The following is a 25521-nucleotide window of genomic DNA, read 5'->3' as shown; positions in this document are numbered from 1 at the left end:
GTGTTTCATGCCCACAATATCTAAGAATTCCCTACCTTTGTGGCCCCAAGTCTACAGGTTTTACAAAATCAGTGCAAATTGTGTCCACTTCTGAAGGACAAGAGCCAGGTCTTTTGTTCAGCAGTTGTCTTCATTCAAAATGGACAGAGGGAAGACTTGAAGTGAAATAAAATGTCAGTGACGTTGATCTGGCAGTGGGAGAGGGTGCTGCAATCCTAACAAGGGAACGTTTTGGAGAAGTATTTTTAATGCCAGGGTCTGATATTGGGTCACATGAAGCTCTGTTCATATAATTAAACATTCTGTCATCTTGGAAGCCTAAGGGGAATTGATGCAGTACTTGGTCGAGTGTCTCTACAGTTTCTCCTGTGTTTGTGAAACGTTTAGTTGCTTGTAGAGTGTGTATACCTGTACGTTTGAAGAAAGAGGTCCCTTGCTAGTAAACAGAGTTCTTTTGATGTGGAGTCTGAATCTATGTTTGCCTCTTGTCTTTTTTGGTCATATGCTATATAGGGAGAATTTGGGAGAGGGAAGGCACGAGCCCCCACCCTGTGTGGATACTACAGAAAGGAAGCAAGTTCTTTGGCCTGTCACAGTTGAGTGTGTGCAAGGCAGTTCTGCAGTCAGGATTCACATTATACCTCGTGGCAGGATTGCAATTGGTGGTTACAAACAGGTGTTAACGTGGTTAAAGTGTTTCAGATTGCCATGCCAGTCTTCCAGGGAAGGAGGTGCAGTCTGTTGTGATTTATCTGTAAAATGAAAAGAGAAGTTATGTCTTTGATTTCCCTCTGGTTTAGATATTACTTCCCAAATAGATGATTTCTGTTTCAAAATCTTGCTTAAATAGGAACACATTGAAGTGTGCAGCAAAATAGCAATATCCAAAACTTTAAGACATTCCTAATATCCTTTTTCTGAGATGCAGAAAAATTCATCTGAAGTAATAATGCAATAATTTAATAGCTATATCTATTGCTATTGTTTTAAACAGTAGCTTAACCAAGTCTCTATCCTGTGTCTTAGTCATGTGTCAGTGTTGCTCAAGGGCCATGGATTTTGTTTCATTTTGGTTTTCATTGGTTTTTGTTAGGTAAAAAGTAAACCTTACCCTTTTGAGTCTCTTAAAGATAAATTACTCTCCAAAGTTGCCTCTTATTCTTTGTGAACTATAGAGAATGCCCAGAAAACTAGTTCAGCATTGACATATTTTTTGGATAGTAAGAGCCAATTAGACAAATAACATGCTCCCTGTGGAAATCTTGCTGTCAACAATACAGACAACAAAACTAGGAATGTACTAATGAGAAAGTATTGAATATAAATCAGCAGTTTATCTGATTATACTTGGCTGGGCATTTCATCTCTACATCATGAACACGAATTAAAAGTTCTGTGTTTTATGTGAAGAGGATTGCTTATTTCTTTCTCAGCGTTGTAAGGACAAGATCATAAATGATTCTTATCTTTAGTATCTTCTTATTGGGTGGTGGTGTCTGGCCAGCACCATGAGTATCCATGACTATAGAACAGAGTAGTTCAGTTTGAAGGGAGTGTAGCACTAATCTGCTCCAGCTGCCTGACCACCTAAAGGCTGACCAGAAGCTGAGACATTTTACTAAGGACATTGTTGAAATGCCTCTTAAACACTGACAGGTGCAGGGCATCCACCATCTCTCTAGGAAGATGATTCTGGTGGTGCAAACATGCAGAACCCATCTGTCAGGACTGCCAGGCATTGCGTCTCTTCTTTGCCAGAGTCGACTGTGGAAGGCTCAGTCAAATGAGTTGAAGTCTGGTGCTGAGTGCTTCTCTGATTATCATTAAGTAGTAGGATTAGTTTAGTTTTTCTTATTTATGTGTATATAGCCTGCTTCACCACAAGAAAATGGCTTTATCCTGTTGTTTCCCCCACAACTCATTTCCAAATGCCTATAAAAAGATGACTCAACAGTTCAAAAAATACTAAAATATGTTGAAATGGAACATTGTTAACAATGTAAAACTAAGAGTTATGCTACAGGTATTTCCTTTTAGTTCTGTGTATTTCTTTACTGCTTTTTTTGATAAATCTTTCTGACTCTTTTTTGATATTTCATTCCTGTATGTTGCCTAATGGATATCTACCTAGTTCCTACGTACATTTGATTATATTTTATTTTGACTGACAGTTGTTTGCTTCTGGTCTCCCAATGTCTTTGCATTCAGAACATAAAGCTTCTTTTACATGATGAAGTATTAAGTAGCATAAATTAATACTGCAAATATTCTAATCGTTACTGAGAAGGAAGGAGCATACCAAGACTAAGAGCCCCCCTTCATCTTTTCCCTTTATCTGGAACGGTGACCAGAGGCATTTATTTTATCTGTTATCTTGTTTTTCTTTGCACATCCAGATCAAGATATATACTTTATTTACTTTTATTTAAAGGTTCAGAACGTTATTTGTAGCTGGCGAGCACTGTGATGTGGACACGCTAAAATGGTCAAAAGAAGTTTTCAAGGTGCCTGTCTTGGACCACTGGTGGCAAACTGGTGAGTGTTTTAAAATACTGTTAATAAAATACAGTGAGGAGAGATTTTCAGACTTGTTTTCTGACTCTGCAGGTAGAACTGTTATTTCTTTCCATGAATATTTAAATAGGCAGGATCAAGCATGAAAATAAAAATTCAAGCAGGAGGAATATTTTTTGGAAGTGGTCTGAGAAGTGACTTCAGGATACATTTATATGTATCCAGCATTTTTAAAAGCTATATAGGAAAAAAGGTATTTTGTGATATGTGTGTTTAAAAAAAGGGTTGCATCCGTATTTTTTCTGGGTGGATTTTATATTGTTTGCATCTGTGACTTTTGACAGAGAATTTGCTATTTAAGGCTTAGCTTAAGTTTTTTCCACATAAATTTTGTGTAATTAAAAACAAACAATCTGCAGCAGAGTAGATTCCTTGGTCTTTAATATTGTTCTGTATGGATGTCATTCAACTTCTAGTGATTACTTTGGAGTGCCTCCTGTTTATTTCACTGGAGGAGGATTAGGTACTTAGACTGCAATGAAGGAATCAGAGTACCAATCTATGTGTAACTTTGCAAAAATCCCAGTTGAATTCTGGATTAAGGCTTGATCAAATGTATCTCTTTCTAACTATGGATTCATGTATTTTTAAATTTTACTGTTACAAGAAAAGATTAGGATTTTGCTTCTTACACACATTATTGCTATTTGAACTAAGGAAATGTATTACAGCAGCTCCCTCCTTTCTTCCCTCCTTTGCTCCCTTCCAAGAATACCTGTTGTATTTTCTGTGGATCATTTTGAGTCTGTGGTTTCTCTGTCTCTCTCTCTCTCTCTCTGAAGAAAAACCTTCTGAGGTTCTGCCATGATGGGTCAGATAGCAGATATATAAGATTAGAATAAAAGTGGGAAACTATTTAGTTCATCTGTCTATTATGTAATTAAAACAGTTGAGGAGGCTTAAAATGCCTAATGTCCTTAAATAGCCCTAAATGTCCGTAAGACTGGGACATTCCCCGCCCCAATCTTAGATAAGTACTGAAAAAGTACTGGAAGATAGTGCCATTTTTTATGTAATCTTGATTTAATCTGCTAATTAACTGATTAATTCGAGAGATGAGACTTATATTTTGCTCAGTTCTCTATGATCCTTCACAGACCTTCACAGAATGTTCTGAGTTGAAAGAGACCCACAAGGATCAGTGAGTCCAATTCTTAAGCGAATGGCCCATACTGCGATCAAACCCACAACCTTGTTGTTATTAGCACCATGCTCTGACAAACTGAACTAATCTCAGGGTATCTCAAGTATCAAAAGTATCAATGAGAGTTCCTAAAACAAGCATGTGGATGTAACTGAACTCATAGTATGTTGAGGTAAAACTGTGTTTGAGAGATTTTTCAAAAAAAGAACAAGAGCCCAGCTCAGAGCAGTGTGTTTCTTGATTTTAATATTCATGGCATGCTCTTAAATTAAATTGTAGCAGGACTTAATGAGCTAAGGCCATTTCAAATACATTGTCTCAGAGCATTTAATAATTTGATTAGAAGGAAGACCCAAGTGATTTCTGTAGGAATGTGAGCTGCTGAATATAAGCAAGGCCTTCAGCAGGAAAAAATTTACTAAGTCAGAGTTCTTATCAGAGAACTGAATTTCAAGGGATAAGAAAAAAGAAGGAAGAAAGAATTGCAGAGTCAGTGAGGTTGATAAGGATCTCCTGAGGTTGTTTAGTTAAACCCCCCTGCTCAAGCAGGGTCAGAGAGAGTGTTGCCCAGCATCCTGTCCAGTTTTGGGTGTCTCTATGGATAGGGATTCCCCAACTGCTCTGGCCAGCCTGTGCCAGTGTTTCACTGCTCTCACAGTAAAAACATATTTTCTTGAGCTCAGAGGGAATATTCTGTTTTTAATTTGTACCTATTTCCTCTTGTCCTGTAAGTGGTCCTTGGCCCACTGAGAAGTCTGACTGCTGCTGCTTCAATATGCGTAAATACTGGATGCCTCCCATCCAGTATTTAAACACATTAATAACATTTCCTCTGAGCCTTCTCCAGACTGAGCAGCTCTCTTCACTCTCTTTGTGTATAAAAAATTTCCCTTTCCTTGGCTGTTCACTGGATTCTCTCCAGTAGTTGCATCTCTTGTACTGGGAAACCCATAACTGGCCCCTTCAGATGTGGCCCTCCTAGTGCTGAGTGGAGAGAAATCACAGAATTACAGAATAGATAGGTCTGGAAGGGACCTTCAGAGATCATCTAGTCCAATTCACCTGCCAAGGCAGGGTCACCTAGAGCAGGTAACACAGGAACATGCCCAGGTGGGTTTTGAATGTCTCCAGAGAGGGAGACTCCACGACCTCCCTGGGCAGCCTGTTCCAGTGCTCTGCTGCTTTCAATGTAAAGTTCTTCCTCATATTGAGGTAGAACTTCTTGTGGTTTAGTTTATGGCCATTGCTCCTTGTCCTGTCTCTGGGCACCACTGAAAAGAGTCTGGCATCATCCTCTTGAGATATTTATATGTGTTGGTGAGATCCCCTCTCAATCTTCTCTAGACTGAACAGGCCCAGCTCCAACAGTCTCTCCTCATAAGAGAGATGCTCCAGACCCCTCATCATCTTTGTGGCCCTCTGCTGGACTATCTCCAGTAGCTCCTTATCTTTTTTGAACTGTGGAGACCAGAATTGAACACAGTACTCCAGATGTGGCCTCCCTAGCGCAGAGTAGAGGGGGAGGATCAGCTCACTCATAAGTTGTCACCTGGATCCTGATCTGACCTATGACAAGGCAGAGCCCCTTTCCCATAAAGTGCAGCACCCCTCCTTGCCTCCCAGGCATAGGAAAAAGTGCTTAATAGAATACAAACTAATAAACTAGATCTGTATAATTTTTAAAATAGAGAACCGTAAGGTCTGGTAAGTGAGATGAAATAGAAATACTTCTGCCCACACTGTCATGTTTTCCTGGACTTCCCTTGAGATTAACATGCTCAAATGCTGGGGGGGAAAAAGGTTGTCCTCCTCCCTCTGAAATGTGTTTCTTGTCCTGGAGCACAGCAGCCAGGGCACCAGGTGAAAGCAGCCTTCCCTTCTGCTGTTAACTCACCCCTTTTTCAGCAGAATACAAAATATATCCCATTAACTGTGAAAAAACAAGCAGTTCTGTCACATTTATCTGCATCTGTCACTTGGCAAAACATTGAAAGTGGATTTCTGTGCTGGAAAAGCCTTTTCAATCGAACAGTATTGGATTTCAGTACATGATGTTAAAGGTGTATATGCTGAATGTGAAATATTTTACAGAGTAGATAAATAGCTGTTTCACTTCATTAGAAATATGCAAGGTTAGTGACTGCTGACAGAATAGAGGACCCACAAATTCAGAAATGACAGTTTTCTGACCTATCTCTAAAATAAAAAATGACAACTAAAATCAGAGAATAAAAAACCCTAATCACTTCTGGCAAGAAGAAGTCAAGACTGCTAGCTATTGCATGTAGAACTAATACATTTTTAAAATACATCTTATAACAAAAGAAATTACCTTTTTTGCAGTTAAATTGCAACTGAAGTTATAAATTGCTGGGGTTTGAGACTGAAAGCTTCTAATTTACTTCTACACATGAAAATGCTTTTGACCTTTGATATTCTGACAAATTGGTAGTTATTCCCCAAGGTTATGTTTATCTGCATTCTTCCAAAAAAGAGCATTGCAAAACTGTGAGAAATGTTGCCATCTTAGTTTTGCCTGAATACTGTAGATCTTACTTATGCAGTTATGTCTTAGTTTTTGGCTCTTTCAACTGAGAAGATGGAGGAGGAGAGTAATCCAGTATCTGGGTAATGAGTGTTTCTTGTATGACAGAGTAACTTCTATTCCCTTGTTAATGACTGAGAAAAGAAAGGAAAAGATAAACTTTGTAGAGATGAGAAGCGACTGAGTCATCATTTGGAGATGGACATGAGTATGAGTGCAGGGGAACAAAGTCTGACCAACAAAAGTATTATAAAATGGAAAAGGAGTTCGAACCACTTTCTTCTTCAGGTTTAGTAAGGTATCTTCAAAGCTTTTGGACCCTTTACCATATATTGAAACTAGAAATAAATTAGTATGCACAAAGAAATGATTTCTTTCATTTTATCCTTGAAACGTTTATAGAGTATGTGAAATCACTGTGAGTTGAAGCAGTACTTTAAAACAGAAGACAGCTTTCATTAAGGGACTTAAAGCAACTACACCTGGAAAGCCTGGTCGTGTCAGGCTTTGTGTCATTTGTGTCAGTCCACCTTCACCAATAACCTGAATTTTAAATATTCATATTTGTGTTACGAGTATAGTAAGCACATCTTACAAGCTGGGAAATAAAGTCACAGGATCAATGAGTGGCAAATAGGATTTGAGGCAGTAAGGACTACTAAGAACTTGTTTTCTTTGGAGATGTGGTAATGGAAGAAAGAATGGTATTTTCAGATCCTGTGCTCATCTGTACATGGAGAGAGGATAGTCTTGTTTTGGGGTTGTGCACGTGTTTAGTTTCTGCTTATTTATACAAATTGGCACTTAGCTCTTAAATAGCAATTTTCATCTTCAAAGTAGTTGTGCAAACACAAGCAATTAATTCTTTTAACACCCCTATGAAATAAGTACAGTTATTCCAGTCTTGCAGACATTAAATTGAGAAGGACAAGTATCTTGCTTCAAGCTATCCAGGAGGCCTTAAATTCAGTTTCAGAAAACAGCTTTTTTCTTTGCTCAGAGATAAATTTTCTTGTCATATTTACACGTTTTGGATACTTTGTCTGAAAGGGAACAGGAATGCACTTTGGACCTTATTTCCTCTGTGCAGTTATGTTTTAAGGAAATGATAGAGTAGCTCTGTTTCAGTGTTGAGGTAATAAATTACAGGGCACCTTGCCAAATCTGTTTGAAGTAGCCTAAACAGTGTTTGGGCTGTACCTGCTATGTCGCATCCCTTATCCTGAGGTAAAAGCCTCAATACACAAAGAAGCGTGAGTTTGGGTTACCTTGGTTTTGAAGCTAGCTTTGAATTCTAGAAGAAAAAAGGGGTAACAGCCAGGAGGTTGTGACAAGCTGTCAGAAGCATAAAAGCTCTGAAAGTTTGTGTTTGACGTCGTCAGCTGCTTTCATGTTAGCTATTCAGCATTTTGTACTAAAAAGAAATAAAAGTAAACTGCTACATCACTTTTGACATTTTGAAAAAATGTGGTTAGATTTCAATTTCTTCATAATAAGTATAGGATGTAAAGATTTTTTTTTTCATATTTTTAAATAAAAACATTTTTCAGACTCTTTGGGGATGTGTAGGAAAATTAAGATGAAACAGAACTGAAGCTGAAAATTCAATGATAAAATTTGAGTTGCATAAAGTCTCTGTCAGGAGACATTTCAATAGAACTTTTTGTTGTGTACTATGGAAATCAAAGTTACAGAGTGTGCAAGTGTACTAGGTTTGAATTGGAGTTATCCACTGTTGCCCAGAGTATCAGCAGGCAGAACTATGAAAAGATTGTGCACGTTTTCTATTTTCGTGGAAATAGGCTGCCTTATCCAGTAAGGAATGGGTGTCTGCAGCAGACACTAGGACTAAGATCACATAATGCTTGATGCATTATGGCTGCTGAAAAAACCCCTTATATTATGTGCTCATTGTACTGCAGTCTTGGATATTCTGAGACATAGTGTGATTAAATTTACTGGTAGGAATTCCCCAAGTTCTGTAGTACAATTAATAATGTACTCTATCACTTTTAACGTTTTCTTTTTCTTTCTCTGTGTCTTACCTCTAAAACATGCAAATCCTATCTTTTTAATATTTTTATTTGGACATACATTTATTAAGTAATTAAACATAGGAGTAATAGTTATACAGATCTTTTATTAGGACTATACAAACAAAACAACTCTATAATTGAATTCAGTGTAAAAAATATGAATCATGGTTAAATGTACTCACTGTAATATATTTCAATGAACTACTTCCTACTGCAATCATGTATGAGGAACAGTTTACTAATGTGGTCTCCAAGCAGCATTCTTCAGATTCCATTGTGCAGTCTTGGCAGCATTGTGCAGAATCTCCTTCATGTGAGTATGCAGAAAGATGGGTTTTGCAACTGAATTCTGTTAGCTTATCTTTCCAGGTTTATACTACAGAACTGTTCTTTAGGTGAATTACCTTGTCAGACTAGACCTCCATCTCCCCACAACTAACAATTGGATTCCAAATTTTGTTCTTCAGTCATCTCCTGCTTTGCCCCATTCAAAACTGTGCAGATAAGTCCAGTGCATTTTTTAATATTGTGAAATTTTCAGACCCAAAGGCAACAGAAAAGGTAAACTAAAGAAAGGATGGCTGTTTAATTTGCAACAAAGAGTCAATTCTTGGAAAATTTTTTTGGAATGACAGAAATTCAGTTCTGGATTTATGGGGATCAGGAATATGGAACTGAGATGAAAGAGATTAAGCAAACTTCTTCCCAAGTCCAGGTTACTGGTTTAAGTTATCAGGTACCTCAGTATAGATGCAGTTCATGCTTTTTAAAGATCTGTGTATCCTGTCAAGATTGGAATCATATTTTTTAGTGGAAGCTGATGTTCTGCAAAACAGTTCTACAGAAGTTGGAATTACCCTTCAGAAACTTCTGCAGCCCTGGAGCCCTGAATTAGCGAGTCCTCTGAGCATTATCTTCTGGATAACTGAACTAATAAGAGTTCATCATATCTCCACCTGGAGACTTGAATTCTGTCCTTTAAGAGTATGAAAATAAAGATTGTTTCAGCCATTTTGGTTTGTTTAGTAATCAGATGTGAACTGCATATCACTAGTAACAGTAGCTCATCATTCCTTCAATGTCATCTTGGGACACCTAGTTCAAATAGGTTTTTGGTTACCCTTATTGAAGCAGAGAGAGGAAAAAGTTTTTTTGGGGGGCCATGGGCATTGCCAAGGCAGAGATTGACCTTTCAGTTCTGTGTGGCTGTCTCATTTTGTGCAGTTGTCTTTACCATTAACTTCAGAGAAAGGAAAAGGAACAGAACTTGTATGTATTTTTTTCTGTGTCTGTCTGGTCAACCGTTGTCAAAATCAAGGAACTCTTCCTAACTCATCCTGATGATTTGCTTCTCTCCTGAGATTGTAGCATTCATAGTTTTTGCAATTTTTATCTTACAATGATTTAACGTAACCTAAAGGAGTGAAATGGATTTGAATTAGTATTTGACACTCTTGTTTTCTAATGAGCCAAGTAATTTATGCTAAATTGCTTTGAGAAAGCCAACCAGACTCTTAAACCTGTGAAGAGAACTTGTGCCTCTTTGTTACAGTATTCCAGTGATGTGAAGGAAGAGTGGGGAAACTTGCTCATCCTCAGTGTGGGACATCAGAGTCCTCAATCTGTGCGTACATTCTAGAAGTGTCCTATAAGTGCAGAGACAAAATTTCCTCAGCCTCACTCTCCTTCCACCTCACCTTGTTTTTGTTGTTGAAGGTGTTTCATTATCATGTAAACTACTTGGGCAGTCACATGGAACAGTAGAATTATAGAAGTTTCTTATATGAGCCTTCATTTGAAAACATGGTTATATTGCTTAGTTGAGAAAACCTTACCTTGGAGCATCCTGCTTCCAGGTGGGTTGAGAAGAGAGTTAGGTTTTGAAGGCTGATGGTGCTCAGACCTGGACGTTTTATTGATGTACTCCTTAATCCTTCTTCATCAAATGGTAAAATATTGAATCTCTGCTCATGCTAACACAGTTCAGCATCTCCATCATATATGATTTGTGACATGCTTAGTAAAATGGGTCATGTTGCTTCCCTGATTGTGTTGCCCTCTGTAACATTTTAGTATTACAGTCATCTGTGCTCATCTCACAGTCTTGATTTTTCATGAGTTTTCTCTGAGGAATCCAAGTGAAGAGGATTCTCCTTCAATAGTTTAGGCTGTATCCACTTAGCTGAGAAATTTTATGACAAAAATGTCTTGTTTACCACTATGTTCTGCTTATGTGTGTGTTGGACATCAAAGAAGGTATGTCTGGATTATATACATATTCTCTAAGGTATTTTTGGTTTGAATGAATCATTACAGCTTCATAGGTTCATTGTGGTATTCGGTGTTGTTCACAGTCTTACCCATTTCACAAAGTGTGTTTTCTCCTTCCAGAGTGTTTCTCATTTGAGGGTGATTTCACATGTGCATTTCACATGGCTTTGAGTTGTCCCACATATTGTGGGAAATGTGCATAACAAAGGTGTTGTGGCTTGGAAAAAAAAAAAAGTATATTTTCTTATCTTTACTTATGGTATTTATTGCAGTTTGAGCATGGTTAAGTCAATAAATGTACTAGGTCCTTCTGGTAAAAAAAGAAAAAAAATAGCATGTACCTCTGTGCTTTAAATTTCTGGGAAGGTTCTTTTTTCCTCTCTTATACTCTGGGTTTTTTTACCACTGGTGAGCTACTGCTCTTTGTTGATACAAATTCACAATCAGCTGTGCCATTGCTACTCTGTCTTATTTGCGCTGACATTTTCTAATTTAGAACTGATGGAAAGTATGTATTAAGCTTTTCTGTTCCCATTTGACTTGAGTTTCTTAGTGCTTATTAATCTTAATCTTCTCTGATTGTCTTTCCACATGCAGCCAGGGATGTACATTAATATGGATGAAGTATTATAAATGTTTTCCTCCTTTTTAAAATTTCATCGATGTGGTTTAGATCATTGAAAATAAAGGAACTGTAAAGCAGTCTTAAGTTATGGAGTTGAGCCATGAACAATATTTAGTGTACACTGAATAGGGAAATGAAGAAGGAGACAGGACACATTTAGGAATGGGTATGTTAAAATAGAATAGTGGAGTCTCATCTGCCTGAAGGAGATGAGCTGTGACAGCACCTCTAGTTTGTATGAGTGTGAAGATGTTACAGGTTGCTGATCTCTTGTCACATGGGATCTGCTTTTTTATGTTGTTCAGAGAATAAAGTCCTCAATAGGTTAAAGTAGATGATTTGCCTGATGATTTAAGAATAGTAAGCTGCATGGATCTAGCGCATGGATGGAGTGGTCCTTTGCGGGATTGAGGGCTGCTCAGTGAAGGTAGAAAGAATGTGCTTCTAAAATGTTAGACCCTGATAAAGACCTAATAAAGATATTTGAGTTGCACAGCAATTTTACCTGGATTTTCCATCTTGGCAGTATTGCTATGCATACATATATTAAGGTTCCCCAAAATGATTAAACAGTAAACATTTAGCACTGAGATGTATAATTACTTTTTATATTTTCCATTTGTCTCTTAGAATTTCATCATGTGTGAGTTATGATGTCACAGTAGGAGGAAAATAATTTGAAATGAAAATATATTCTAATTCAATGCATTGCCTGACTTAATGCATCTTTAAACATACCATCTGACATCTTCCAAATATGACCAAAAAGCTTTCTATACTCCTCTAATCTTGGCTGTCATTTTGCTATAGACAACTTATAAAATGTGCATTGTAATATACCGTTTGGAGGCAAAGGAGCTTGGTGCACTTACAGAATGAATGCATAAACTTCTGGTGCTTCGTTACTAGCTTGCCAGTTTCTGATAACTAAATTATTTCTTGCTTTGGTTTTAATATTTGTCACGGCCCACCAACCTCTAGCTAAGCTAGTTAGATTTGTATGTTAATTGTGGAGATATTACTTGGATGTGCTTTGAAATCCTCGGAGGCCTTGTGTATATATATGATAGCAAAAAACAACACAGTTTGTGAATACATTCTGTGGCTGGATAAGACTGTGAAAGGGAACCTTGGGTGAATTTTTATGGGTTTAAGAGTTGATTTTGTTTTCAAATAAGTGAATTAAATACAGAAATAGAACTGTTATACAAGAAGTATTTGGCCTTCACAAGTGTAATATGTTTTCATGGTAATAGAGGCATTATGACTACAAGTGCTTTGAAGCATTTAAAAAATATGAAAAGAATTGCTGTTTTCTCTTCATGCTTATTCTTCTCTTCAATTCCAAGAATTAGCATAGAAATTCAGGTACTTTCAGAAAATACATTACTTCTTAAACAAATTGGATTTTTTTTTTTTGAGAAATGGTCTTCAGATTTTCAAATGCCTTTAGCTTATTTTGTCATCTTCTTTTATCTCATGCATCTGTACATTTGCAAGAAGTGAAGGAAATACTCTGTTTCCAGATAGCTGTACACAGCTGTTGATGTACCTATGGCTCCACAGTCAGGTTAATACTAACATCACAATTTCTAGATTGTGCAAGCAGGCTTGAAGCTGTCATTCTCAGTGCTATAATATGGGAAGGCTTGCCCAATTATTTAAATAAGAATATGCTTTAATTAGTGCAACACTGAATATACTGCAGTGTTTCCTTTTAAACACTGGAACTAGTGTCCCAGCTGAGGTGGGAGGCATTCTTTGATACCACTGCAGGTTAGGATCTAATACAAAATTAAAATAGAGTAACTACATAGGTCAGCTTTCAGAAAGCTATTTGTTGCTAAAGCTCTGTTTCAGATACATGGCCTGTCTTATGAAAGCATTTAAGTGTGTACCTGTGTTATATTTGACATTTAAAATGTAAAGTGATACCCTAAGCCATGAATTAGACTAAATGGACAAATTGATTGGGGGAAGGAAATATTTGTGATACTATTCCTGTTTTAAATGAAACATGCTGAGATAAATAGCTTGGCGGTGGCTATCTGGATGTGTGATTTGTGAATGGTCTAAGCTTCTGTAAGGGCAAATCACCAATGAAAGAGAGAGTGGAGCATTCCTCCTTCATCTCTGACACTTGCCTTTGTACCCCTGCTCTTAGGCCGGTCCTACCAATCATGTAGCTGCATGACAAGCAGAATCAGAGCATTGATTTAGGCAAAAATTAACGTGGCTGAAAGAAAGACTAATAATACTTTAAAAAAAAAAATGAATGAGTTCAATCTAATTCTTTGTAAAAATATGGGGAAAAGGAAGATGGGAATGTGCAAGTGTAGAAGGATAATGAGACTACCTTTTTTTAGAGTTATCTTCACTGATACACAATTAAATTAGCTCAAGTCAACCATGCAGTGTTCAGTTGTGCATTTTAAATAAAAAATCATCCTTCTTCATATAATGGATATTGAAAATTAATATGGCTGTCACATCATTGTCCATTTTAGCTGTTTTCCACACAGTAACCTTTTTCGGTGGTGTCTGTGGTGTATGACCCTGTTGATTGAGCACACTTGGTGCTCTTATACAATAAAGAATGTAGAGAATAAGGGGAACTTCAGGTGGAAATACTCAACAGCAACTAGTCATAACAAAAAAAAAAAAGCCAAATTTTTGTACAATGTACCGGTCCTATTGTACAAATATATCTGTTCTGAATGTCTGTTTAATTAATAGATCTTTCTAGTTTCCTTAGTCACCTTTTAAAAAATGGATTGCTTCATTTTCCATGTTTTCTGAGTCAAGTTTCTACATGACCATTTCTGAGTAGATAAAGTTAAGCAGTTAAGAAGAGCTTTTTTAAGTCTGTGTACAATTTAACCAAGTGAGAAAGGTCAAATTTAATTTTACTTGGATGTGAAGAATAGATGAAAAAACACTGTTGATTTTCCATGACTCTTTCAGTTAACTTGTAGAGGTTTTACACTCTGTTTTATAGAGTGCTAGTGGGATGAACAAACATATTTTGCAACCCTCCCACCTCAAGGTAACAAGTTGTTCTGATCTGCTGCCATGTGAATATAAACTGAATTGTAAACAGCCTGATGGACAAGGTTATGCTTTAGAAGAGATAGTCGCTCTAAATAACATTTGAGCAAGAAAGTCTTAACTGAAATTCTTTCCAGTTGATTTATTGCATATTCTAGCTTTACCCTAGCTTCACTTAAGCTGTTAAGCAGTTGAGAAACTCCTTGTAAGGTAACTAGGAAAATCTTGATTGCGAATCATTCAACTTGTGTAACTCACCTAAAAGTTGGTACTTCTTGAGGGCTTTTTAAGATAAACCCCTGCTACTCACTTACCATATTTTGTCATTCTTTATGCACCTTTATGCACCTGATAGCTTAATTCACAAGAAGAATAAGTTAAGAATGCAGTCAGATGGAGGAAAAATAAATTATAATTATAATTATGAGCACTAAGATTTTTTCTGCTGCATCTGTAATACTCCTCGGGGGTAAGGAGTGAAATGAAATACCAAACAATGCATGAAAGAGTTCTTGAAGTTTCACTATTAGCCAGCAAAACCTTTTATAGTTTAGGATGGTGGACTGTCTTTAATCTAACCTAATTGCATATAATATGTGAACTGGATTTAATTTTACACTTCTTCCTGACAGTTGATAAAACTGAATCAAAGAATCCTTAAGAATTTACAGTTCTTCAAATTCTTTAGTCGCTGCTGTCTCCCTGTGGCTTCTCTCACTTCTTTGCTATAATTTGCTGTAGTGCCTTGCGCCAGTAGTCTAGTCTCTTACAGCACATGGGTGGTCACTGCAGGTAGTCAAATGTTTGAGTCATTAATCACTAGCAGTTTGGTCTCTTTAAAATAAAGGCAAAACACCAAAAAGCCAAAAAGGCATATTTGGGGGAAAAAAAAGAAAAGAAAAGGTGGATACCAGAATTTTTGTGTGACCCTTAGCAAAAAGTAATCTCTGCAGATTTTTCTGTAAAGGGAAAGAGTGAAGAGCTGCCAGTCTTTTTTCAGTCTTAGACTCTATTATATGACTTGATAGGTTTTATTCTTCTTTTGCAATAACAACTCTGGTAGTATAAAAATGTTATGTGAAATGAAGTATCTTAAGAAAGAGAGGAAGCTGATGAGGGAGAAATTTCTAACTGCCTAACTGTGGGTATAATTAGGAAGGATGTAGGCATTACTGGAAAGCATTGATGACAATTTCGAGCCCAAGTAGTGGAGGATCTCACAAGGAATGGTGTGCTCCTTGACCTTATACTAACAAACAGGGAAGGCCTTGTTGGAGATGTGGAAGTTGAGGGCAGCCTTGCGTCTGGAGTGACTGTGAGATTGTGGAATTCAGTAGTGGGCAAGGAGGAAGCAGGACAGCAAGTAAGATTGTAACATGGACTTCAGGAGAACTAACTTTAGCCTCTTCAGGGATCTTCTTGGAAGAATCCCATGGGAAGAGGTCCTGCAGAGAATAGGGATCCAAGAGAGCTGATTGATACTCAAGAATCACTTCTTCCAGGCTCAAGAATGATGCATCCCAATGAGAAAGAAATCAGGCAAAGAGGGCAAGTGACCTGTGTGGATGAATAAAGTCATTTCTCAAGTGTAAGCAGGAAATATGTAAGAGATGGAAGCAGGGTCAGGCTACTTGGAATAAATAGAGAGAGCTTGTCAGATTAAGTAGATATGAGAAAAGGAAGTGTAACAAAGACAAGGGCTGGATTCTGCACCTGAGACAGGGCAACCCCGGATGTACAAACAGACTGGGGAACGAGAGGCTGGAGAACAGCCCTGTGGAAAGGGACCTGGGGGTCGTGGTTGATGGCAAGTTGAATAAGAGTTAGCAGTGCCCTGGCAACCAGGAGGGCCAACCGTGTCCTGGGGGGCATCAGGCAAAGCATTGCCAGCTGGTCAAGGGAGGGGATTGTCCTGCTCTGCTCTGCACTGGTGTGACCTCACCTTGAATATTGTGTTCAGTTTTGGGCACCACAATATAAGAAAGATATTAAGCTAATTATATCCAGAAGAGGGCTACAAAGATGGTGAAGGGTCTGGAAGGGGAGCCGTATGAGGAGCAGCTGAGGTCACTTGGTCTGTTCAGCCTGGAGAAGAGGAGACTGAGGGGAGACCTCATTGCAGTCTACAACTTCCTCATGAGAGGAAGAGAAGGGGCAGGCACTGATCTCTTCTCTATCGTGACCAGTGATAGGACCCAAGGGATTGTCATGAAGCTGTATCAAGGATGAATTAGGTTGAATATTAGAAGAAGGTTCTTCACCCAGAGGATGACTGGGCACTCCTCGTGTAAGTGGTCACAGCACCAAGCCTGACAGAGTTCAACAGGTGTTTGGACAATGCTCTTGGGCACATGGTGTGATTCTTGGGGTCTCCTGTGCAGGGCAAAGAGTTGAACTTTTATGATCCCTTTGGGTCCCTTCCATCTCAGGATATTCCATGATTCTCTGAATTCTAAATCTTCATTGCTTGTCTAGGAATTTTATTTTATTTTTTTATTTTGATGTGCTAAGCATCAAAAAACTTAGAACCAATAAATTCCTAATGAAACTAAGAACAACCTTAACTGATGATATTTGTGTTCTCTTAACAGAATCTGGTTCTGCAATTACTGCTTCCTGTATTGGTTTGGGAAACTCTACGACACCTCCACCTGGACAGGCAGGAAAACCTGTGCCAGGATATAATGGTAATACTATGCTAAAAATGTTACTAGAAAAGGACATTGCTTGTATTCCTCAGTAAGTGCTCCTTAATTGTAGCGAAAGCAAATTACAGTCTTTCTAACACATTTTCCTCCTTCCTGAAACAGGAAATTCTACTTTTTTGTGTCATGGAATGTGATTGTGAATAAGAAATTCAGAGTTATGTTTGAGAAAACTGATCAGCTACTCCTGCCTTTATGATATGAAAGGGGTAGCACATACTGTGACACAATACTCGTTTACACTTCTCCACAATGCTTCTGCACTTTAACACAATTTGAGAGAGTTGTTAAGCACATTATCTTTCAGTATTTGTGGAGCATTTTTATTTCCAGCTGGGAGAAATGTTAGGCTTTGGACCAACATGAGAAGGATGTGCACTCATTGTCTGGAAGGTATTTGCATGCAGAGGGTGCAAAAATATTTTAATACCTGGGAACCCTGATTTTAACAGTTTCAAGAATTACTTGAAGTCTGAAAAATAATTACATTAAAGATCAGATGATCTTCAGGAAAAGTTCTCACATAATTGGGCAGAAAGCAGAAAACAGGAGCTAAGCTGTTTTTTTCTTCTAATACATATAATTGGTAGTGAGCATTAAAGAAAATAGAACATTTTCAGCAGCTCTTGGTTTTGGCATTTACAGTTATGGCATAAGGACAAGCAGTAGCTTAAAAACAACTTTAAAACAATGCCAATGAGTTAGTCCAGAGTTGTAACAAATTGGAAAGAGTGGAAGAATGTAGTTGCATCATGCATACTATCAGATGATAGTCAGGATAAGAAAGAAATATGAGTAGCAGGAATATAAAAATTTCCAATGCATACTTTGGAGCACTGGGACTAGTGTAATTAAAGAATTTCTTGAAGTAGAATGAAGGCAACGTCTTTAGCATACCTTATAAGAGAAAGAAAAAATGAGCACTAAAAGTGACTAAAGATTTATGGTATAACTTTACCTCTTTCAGTCTTTGACCAAATATGTCCTGTAATGCAGCCATTCATAAAATACTGATTTTTGAAATTACTCTATACTGGCTACTGCGTTTTCCTGCTGTTACTGTATTAATTAGAGAGGATATTTAAACCATTTAGGTGATAGATTCTGTATTTTTAGATTATACATACCGCTCTTAATGGTTGATAAGTCATGTTGTATTTATGCTGCAATATAAATACAAAGTTACAAGATCTACTTTTTTTTAACACAGGCAAATTCTTTCCTATTACATATTGCTAAAAGTAAACTGATTCTTTGCTGATTTTTAAGAACACAGAGAATAAGAGTTATGATATCAAAGTGCAGTGGCACAAATTACGTTTATAAGTGATTCAGGATACCATGTTAATTTCTAGGTCTGTTGCCTTAAATCAGAGATTTTGTTGTGATTTTCCTTCAATCTACTTGAATCCTCTTCAGACAATTTCATTGCATTTTCAGACTGAAACAAGTCCCACATTTTGAAGAAATAAGTCAGTTCTTCAGTAATTCAGGAGTGAACAGTATAGTATCTCTGTTCTCCAGATTTGTCTACATTGAAATAAGCAGCTTGCAAGGAGGAAACTGAAGACTGAGATTAGTACCTTGATGAATCAGTTACAAAAAAAGATTATATTTTCCTCTAACATCATAAAAATAGGAGAGAAAACATTGAAAACTACATATGAGTGGATCTTTTCATTGTGTGTTCTGAACCTAAATTCTCCAAATCTAACATGAACAAATCTACCATGTTCTTAGACCACCTAACAATAAATAAATACAAAACATGTTTGCAGATTATGAATGGGTTTTGCTTATGCTGTTCCTGATGATTTTCCTAAATGTCTTCTATGTGTCCAGTCATCCTTATTCATCCTTTTGATTTCCTGTCCCAGTTACACCAAGATACTGATTTGTAAAACTGGCCTTGTGTACTTGCTTGTGTCTATGTGCTGAGCCATTGCTTTCAGCAGGCTCTCTTCAGTTACTTAAAAATTACCATCTCCTTTGAAGGAATAGCTTCAGCCAGAAATAATAAATGTTGGCATTGTTTGGACAGATAGAATATGATATTACTCATACGAGCCTTAGCAGAGTTTTAGTCAGAAGTCTGTAATTTTCTTTTCCCCATTTCCTCTGTGACCTTTTAATATAGAGTGTAAGATTATTTGTAGTAATTTAGATTCAGATGAACATTGCTTTCTTTGCTTGAGGAGGCTTTAAAAGGCATGTTTTTAAATCCTTATGAGCCCAATCTGTCAGAATCTTCCCTTCTGTTCTTCTATGGTTTAGTTGTTTCACTTTATTTAACTTCATTTTTCAGAGGCCAAGTTGGTATTTGTCATTCCTTTCTTTTGCCCACACCTTTAGATGGAATGGGTGGTTGTAGTAGCTTCATCTCCCAGATGACTGCACAGAAGAGTCTATTTCAGGTGTTTTTCCTCAGAAATTTCAGTATCAGGATATGATGCTTTCACTGAAGGTGGTGAGCCAGTGTCATCCAGGGAAAAGGCTTGGAAGATCTCTATTCCGTACTGTACTTGAGCATTACCCTGCTCTGCAGATTTGGGTAGTTCACAAGGTACTTTATGGCTTTGTGCTAGACTACAATAAACTTTGTTAGCTGGAGAGCATCTTTCTGAGACTCCTGAGAGCCTTTGAAAAGCAGGTGTACTTATTTACTGCCGATAGTATTTCTCACATTAACTGCGTTAACCTTCAATAATCTGTTATTTCTTGCTCATGTTACCCACATAGTTTTTCTTTATATTTGTTGTGTATCTTAATGGTCTTCTATTTGGAAGTTTAGATTTTCCAGTATGAAGGTTGCTTTTAAATTTCAGTTCTCTGTTTTTTCCTTTTGAGACTTTGTTTCCCTATTTCTGCTGCCATAGCATGAGTATTTGTGCTTTTTGTGCTTAAGGCGAATGTTAATAAGGCCATAAGATTATCCAGTTTGGCACTCCCAAATTACTTAATTCCTTTTGTTGTTTGGTGTATTACCACTCTGAAGTGTGACATAAGTTGATATCCCTAAAGAAAGACACTTTCCTCCACCTAAAATGACACTACTAAACTTGAGTTTTCTTCCTATATTACTTTTTTTACAGTGATGATTCTGGATGAAAATAAAGAACCAGTGAAGGCCAAGACTTTGGGAAATATTGTGGTAAAGTAAGAAAAATAAGTATCTTACAGTTAAGGGAAACTTCTTACCTGGCTTGATTGTCTTTTGACTGAAGTTTATATATATATATATAAAGCACAATGATTGAAGTAATGAGGATTGAAAAGTGTGTTTGTCTCTGATATGGATACGAGACTGTCCTGTGATATTGAGGAGTTGCAGATGAAATTGTGTGAGTGAATGAGGGTGGATTGCTGGCTTTTTTTCTTAGACTACAGCAGGGTTTACCATTTTCATAATTGCTAGCCTGTTGACATAGGATGAAGCCTTCCTGCTGTGATGTATGAGCAAGATACTGAATCACTCCCTTCATTCTTTTATCTTCCACTTGAAATAGTGAAATAGTACAGCAGAGCAGACTGACATGCTTTGGCTTACAGTTGTGATGCTGCCTCTTCTTTCGCTATTTCCTAATCCCAATAGATGCACGTTCTTATAGGGAGAACATGTATTTTCTGTTCGCTGTAAGAAAAAGAAAGATGTCTCTCTGTGTGCTTTGCATGAAACAGTGTTAATTTGTAGTGGTACTTGGACAAAATACACTGTGGTGTATTGGACAGGACTACAACAAAAAAAAAAGAAATAAGAAAAACCCACTGTGCATCATGTAGGTGATTTTTAGTACCATTTACCAGACTCATGTCAGATGACTTCCATAAGCTTTAATATTCTTTTTGAAAGTACACCTTTCTTGGTACTTCTCTTAGATAAAAAGGTCTCTGTTTAGATAGCACTGTGAACATCAGTTACATTTATCTTGCCTTCTGCCTTTTCAACTGTTGCCAGAACCTTTCCTTATTCCTGTAACACTCGATAGGCTGCTGCTCCCCACAGCCCATGACAGCTCTGTATTCTGGATGTTTCACAGCTTTTAGGCAAATGGCATTTTCCTCAGACAGGTACCTGCTTTGTGATGAGTGTGGTAGCTGTAACCACCTCTGTTTTCAGTCACAGAAAACACTTCAACTCTGAACACTTCTTAACTGCCAGCAAATGCAAGTACAAAAGGCAATGCATTCATCTGTTTCTTCTGGGGTAAATTTCTGGAGAGTTGTGATAGTTCGGAGTCGTCACTGCTTGCTTAGATTAATGAAAGAAAATATAAAGATTAGCATTAACCTTCAGTGAACTGAAAATGTGTCAAAAGCTGAAACATTGGGACAGATGTACCTATTGTGATGAATTGTTAGTGAAGTTAGCTGAGGATTGAGTCAACAGGCACATGAGCTGGGGATGAGAGACATAAGAACTGCATGCACTGGACTGTGCTGCAGATGTGCAGCACTAACAGTGTGGGTGGGCTGGCATAGGAGGTGGAGTTGCTGAGGTATGGAGGTTTTTTGCTCAGCTGCACTACTACTCTAATGTAACTAGACCACTGTGGAGGCTGAAGTAGTATCACATGAACTTATTGTACTGTGTATTTTCAGGATGAAATTTATACCCTGCCTAAATCTCAGCATCTTTGGCTAAGTCAACAAGGATACACAGGCATGGCTTTAAGGGCACACATGATCTTCCCTGAATCAGCAGACTCATAGTTAGACGTAGTTTTCTTGTTACACACGTAAGATTGTGCATTCATTACATTGTCAAGTATGTGCGTGCATTCCATTACGGAGCAAAAATAATTGAAATTGCTCCAACCTTTTATAGGCTGTTGTTGGAAGTATCTGTAACTCAGGTCGGAGTGGAAAGTTATCTTTCAAAGTTCTCACCTCTGTAGTGCCTATGTAATAAAACATAGGCTTGTAATCAATGGAGAGAGAGAAAGGTATTTTTGTAAGAAAAGTGATCCTAGCTGTTTTAGATATTCAGCTAGGATGAAATAAATTGTCTTCCAGGTGTGCTGATGCCTCTCCAGTGACAGCAGTTTGCTTAGGATAGGTGCTTAGTCTTGTCTACCAAAAGAGTAGTGGAAAAAAATCCATCTTTAGCAACTCTGCCAAACAATTTTAATTATATATACTGATAGTTAATGTTGGAAGATGTGTGCATATGTTTCTGAGTCCTTGCTGTCTTCAACTGCCTGTTAGGAGTGATGTTGCTATATTAGAAGAGTTACTGTCAAACTCCTAAAACCAGACTTTACCTTCTCTATTATGGCCCCATAGCTATACAGCTATGCCAAGTGAAAATTTGCTAGATTTATAAGATGAAGAACCCTAGAAACAGTACCTTTCAAAGGGCTTTTTTATGTTACAGTGGATGAACCTCTGAATACACAAGATCTTTGAATGAAAGGTAGCTGCTACTGTAACTAAGGTAATATGATTCCTTGTTATTCAATAGGGAAGCTGAAAAGGAGCCAACATTACTGTCTGTGGATATGATGTTAATAAATCTGTTTATGCATTGTGTTTGATTCTTATGTCCGTATTTCAAAAGGGTATTGAGAAAGTGACTGGATTTTAGGGAAAATATGAATTATAGTGCTGGAATGCTTGTGGTATGAAAACCTGTGATATGTGGTTCATCTAAGATCAGTAAAATAGTAACTTTGTCAAGGCCAAGAAATACCCAGAGGACAGAAACATCTCTGAGAGATGGCTATTTAATCTAGCATAAAGAGATCAGAAGCTCAAGCTAGATGTATTCAGATGAGAAATAAAACACCATTTTAACAGTGAAGGTATTAAACGATTGGAACAAATTCTTGGGAGTGTGGTGGTTTACTTTGACATTTTCTAGGTCAAGCCTAGATATCTATTTTAAAAATTGTGGGGTTCAGGCAGGATTTAGTAGATGGCATCTTTTAGCCTGTGTTGTATGGGAGGTCAGTGTGAAGGAGCAAGATTCAGGATGGGAGAGGTTCCAGGCGTGGAGAAAGACATACAGCAATTGACAGAACTTTATTATATGGACTTTACTGTTATTGTGTGGTTTCATTGTATTCATATTACACAGTGCACAGCCTGGACATGGCGGGGCTTGCCATGAGTTTGCCTGCTCACTGCTTCCCCGCTCCCTTCGCTGATTGGCTGAAGAAGCTGCAGAGAGGAGACAGCTGCTATTCGCCCCTTCCACATTCCTCCCCCTTTTGCCTGTGCCCCTATCCCGATTTGTTCTCCCATGTGTCTGTCTCATGCCCCACCCCATGTTCTGGCCCTATCCCTGCCTGAACTGATAAAAAATCCTGTGCACGCCTCAATAAAGTATTCCATCTGCACTCTACCTTGTCTCCCCAACCCATCCGCGCTGTGTCACGGCCCCATCCCCCCTCGGACCATGACAGGTCAGTTCAGATAAAGAATCTGCAAAAGAAAAAGATTTATCTCCCTGACAGCCTTCTACATGTTTATCAGCTTTGTCTTTTTCCTTTACAAGTAAAACAATAAGTAGGACTTCCAAAGTGAGAGCACTTTGTCCAAAGATGGGTTTTCTAGCAAATCTCTGACTGAGTACATACCATTTGAACTTTCTTTATTTTGACCTTTTTCCAGCCACTTCCACTAGTTTTTGATGGCTTTCTCTCTTCCCCACTAAACTGTATTTTTTTCTGTAAAATCCATACTGAGACCAACTACTTTTGTGACCCCTTTCAGCTAACTAAAGTAGTATTTCATGCAGACTGGAACATTTGAGATCCTCTACTCTTGTCTACCCTTTTTCATGTGCTGTTATTCCTGGTGTCTGAAAAACCTTCCAGATGCCTTTCAAACTTGCAATCAAAAATTTCTATAAAAGTGATGTTTATGCACAGCACTACATAAAAGCTGAGTAATAATTATACCTGCCAGTTAGGATGATTTAGTTGCATTCACAAGCCCCGACTCATTTAACAGTGACTTATACTTGCTTTGACTGGCTATAACGAACAGCCTGTGTCATTGTCTACCATAAAATAAAAGGATGTCTTTTCTGAATATCAGCAAGGTAGCCTTTTCAGTAGTTTTTTGACTTTCATTTGTACTTCCAGAAATCTCATTTTCTATGTAAATTATTTTTTGAGTGCTCTGTCTATAATTGCTTGGTTCCATTAACGAGGAATCTTACACCATTTCGATGAGTGGCATTTTGGAAGGGTGTGATACATGGGAATCAGATTGTCTTGGGCTAAGCTGAAGGGTGGACTATTCTGTGAAAGGTTAGCCACTGTTGTATGAAAACTAAATGAATTTTGAAACAATGCTTAAAAAACAAGTAATGATTATCATTTAAAATTCTCTAACAGAAAACAGTTTCTGTTAAAGTACTTCAGAGGATTTTTTGTGACGTTGTTGAGCTTATCTATGTCTTAGTTTCTCCAATTTATAATGAAATTACTTTCTTATCTTTGTAAAGTGTAACCAGAGTAAATCTTTGGTAAACGAACCCCTATATTTTACATCATTAATTTACAGAGTTTACCTGGTTTTCCTAATGCTGTTCTAAATGTATTCAACCTTGAAATGAGAAATGGGCCTGGATCTATATTCTTATAGTTCTACAATTTTAATCTTGATTTCACTGGAGTAAATGGAGAGTGACATAATTGTACTGCTGTAATTGTACTGGTGAAAAACTGGCATAAATGAGATCAAAATTCAGACCTATACATCCTCTTTGAGGTTTGAAATCCAAAGGTAAACTTTTTCATTCACATGTTTTTATTTATTTCAGTGTAGAATTTGGGCTTGAAGCTCCACTTGGATTTGAAACTGTGCCTCTTCTTTGCTAGTTAAATGGGATGAGTTGACTCTAGTTAGCCTGATCCAAGATAGCTGCTAAACACATTCATGTTTTAGAAAAAACTAGCAAGCTTGTCTTGAATTTATATTCGTTGAAGCTTGTGACTGTCTTCTGCAGAAGGAAGAAGCAATTATAAGACAGAAGATGCTACCAGAGTTAGGACCATATGGAAAATCAAAGCAAGACTAGTGTAAGGGAAGGTTCATCTTCAAACTGATAGCAGATGCAAAGGCTCAACACTGGCTACTTTGTGGCTTGGCATGTGGGGTGAGAGTTAACAGATAACTAGGGAAATACAGTGAATATGTCCCAAAGGAAAACCTTGCAAAGCAACTTCTTTGTATATTGTGGAAATCATAATGAAGGAATATATTTCCTTCTGTCTTGGTCTTCTGTGGTCCTCTCCCTTGTGAAAGGAAAGCAGGACCATCTGTGGGGCAATCATGCTTACTTATGCATACCTGGAACTTTTTTGTTAATATACCCTCTTAGTAAAAATAACCCCAAAAGATCTTGATTATCAACTCAGTGTTTGGTCAAAGAGGCAACAGTTTTTAAATATTGAATTCTTGTAGACGTGTGTTGTATTTCCTAGGAAGAACAGACACAAACTGTTGCTGGAGTGGGTCCGGAGAAGGGCAGTGAGGCTGGTGAAGGATCTGGAGCACAAGTCCTATGAGGAGCAGCTGAGGGAGCTGGGGTTGTTTAGCCTGGAGAAAACGAGGCTCAAGGG

At 37.7% G+C, this 25521-nt stretch overlaps 1 protein-coding gene across 6 annotated transcripts in view; it reads left to right on the top strand.

Annotated features, from left to right (window-relative positions):
• ACSS3 (acyl-CoA synthetase short chain family member 3) overlaps positions 1–25521 on the top strand; it is a 75831-nt gene that overhangs the window by 40233 nt on the left and 10077 nt on the right. For all 6 annotated transcript variants that reach the window (XM_064655567.1, XM_064655566.1, XM_064655568.1 and 3 more), the window contains 3 exons: positions 2432–2535; positions 16835–16930; positions 20041–20104. In XM_064655567.1, coding sequence (XP_064511637.1) covers positions 2432–2535; positions 16835–16930; positions 20041–20104 — 264 coding nt within the window. The remainder of the gene's footprint in view (positions 1–2431; positions 2536–16834; positions 16931–20040; positions 20105–25521) is intronic.

This window comes from Pseudopipra pipra, chromosome 5 (genome assembly GCF_036250125.1).
Source record: "Pseudopipra pipra isolate bDixPip1 chromosome 5, bDixPip1.hap1, whole genome shotgun sequence".
NCBI lineage: Eukaryota > Metazoa > Chordata > Aves > Passeriformes > Pipridae > Pseudopipra > Pseudopipra pipra.
The sequence above is the reverse complement of the archived record's forward strand: the minus strand, read 5'-3'. Positions and strand labels throughout refer to the sequence as shown.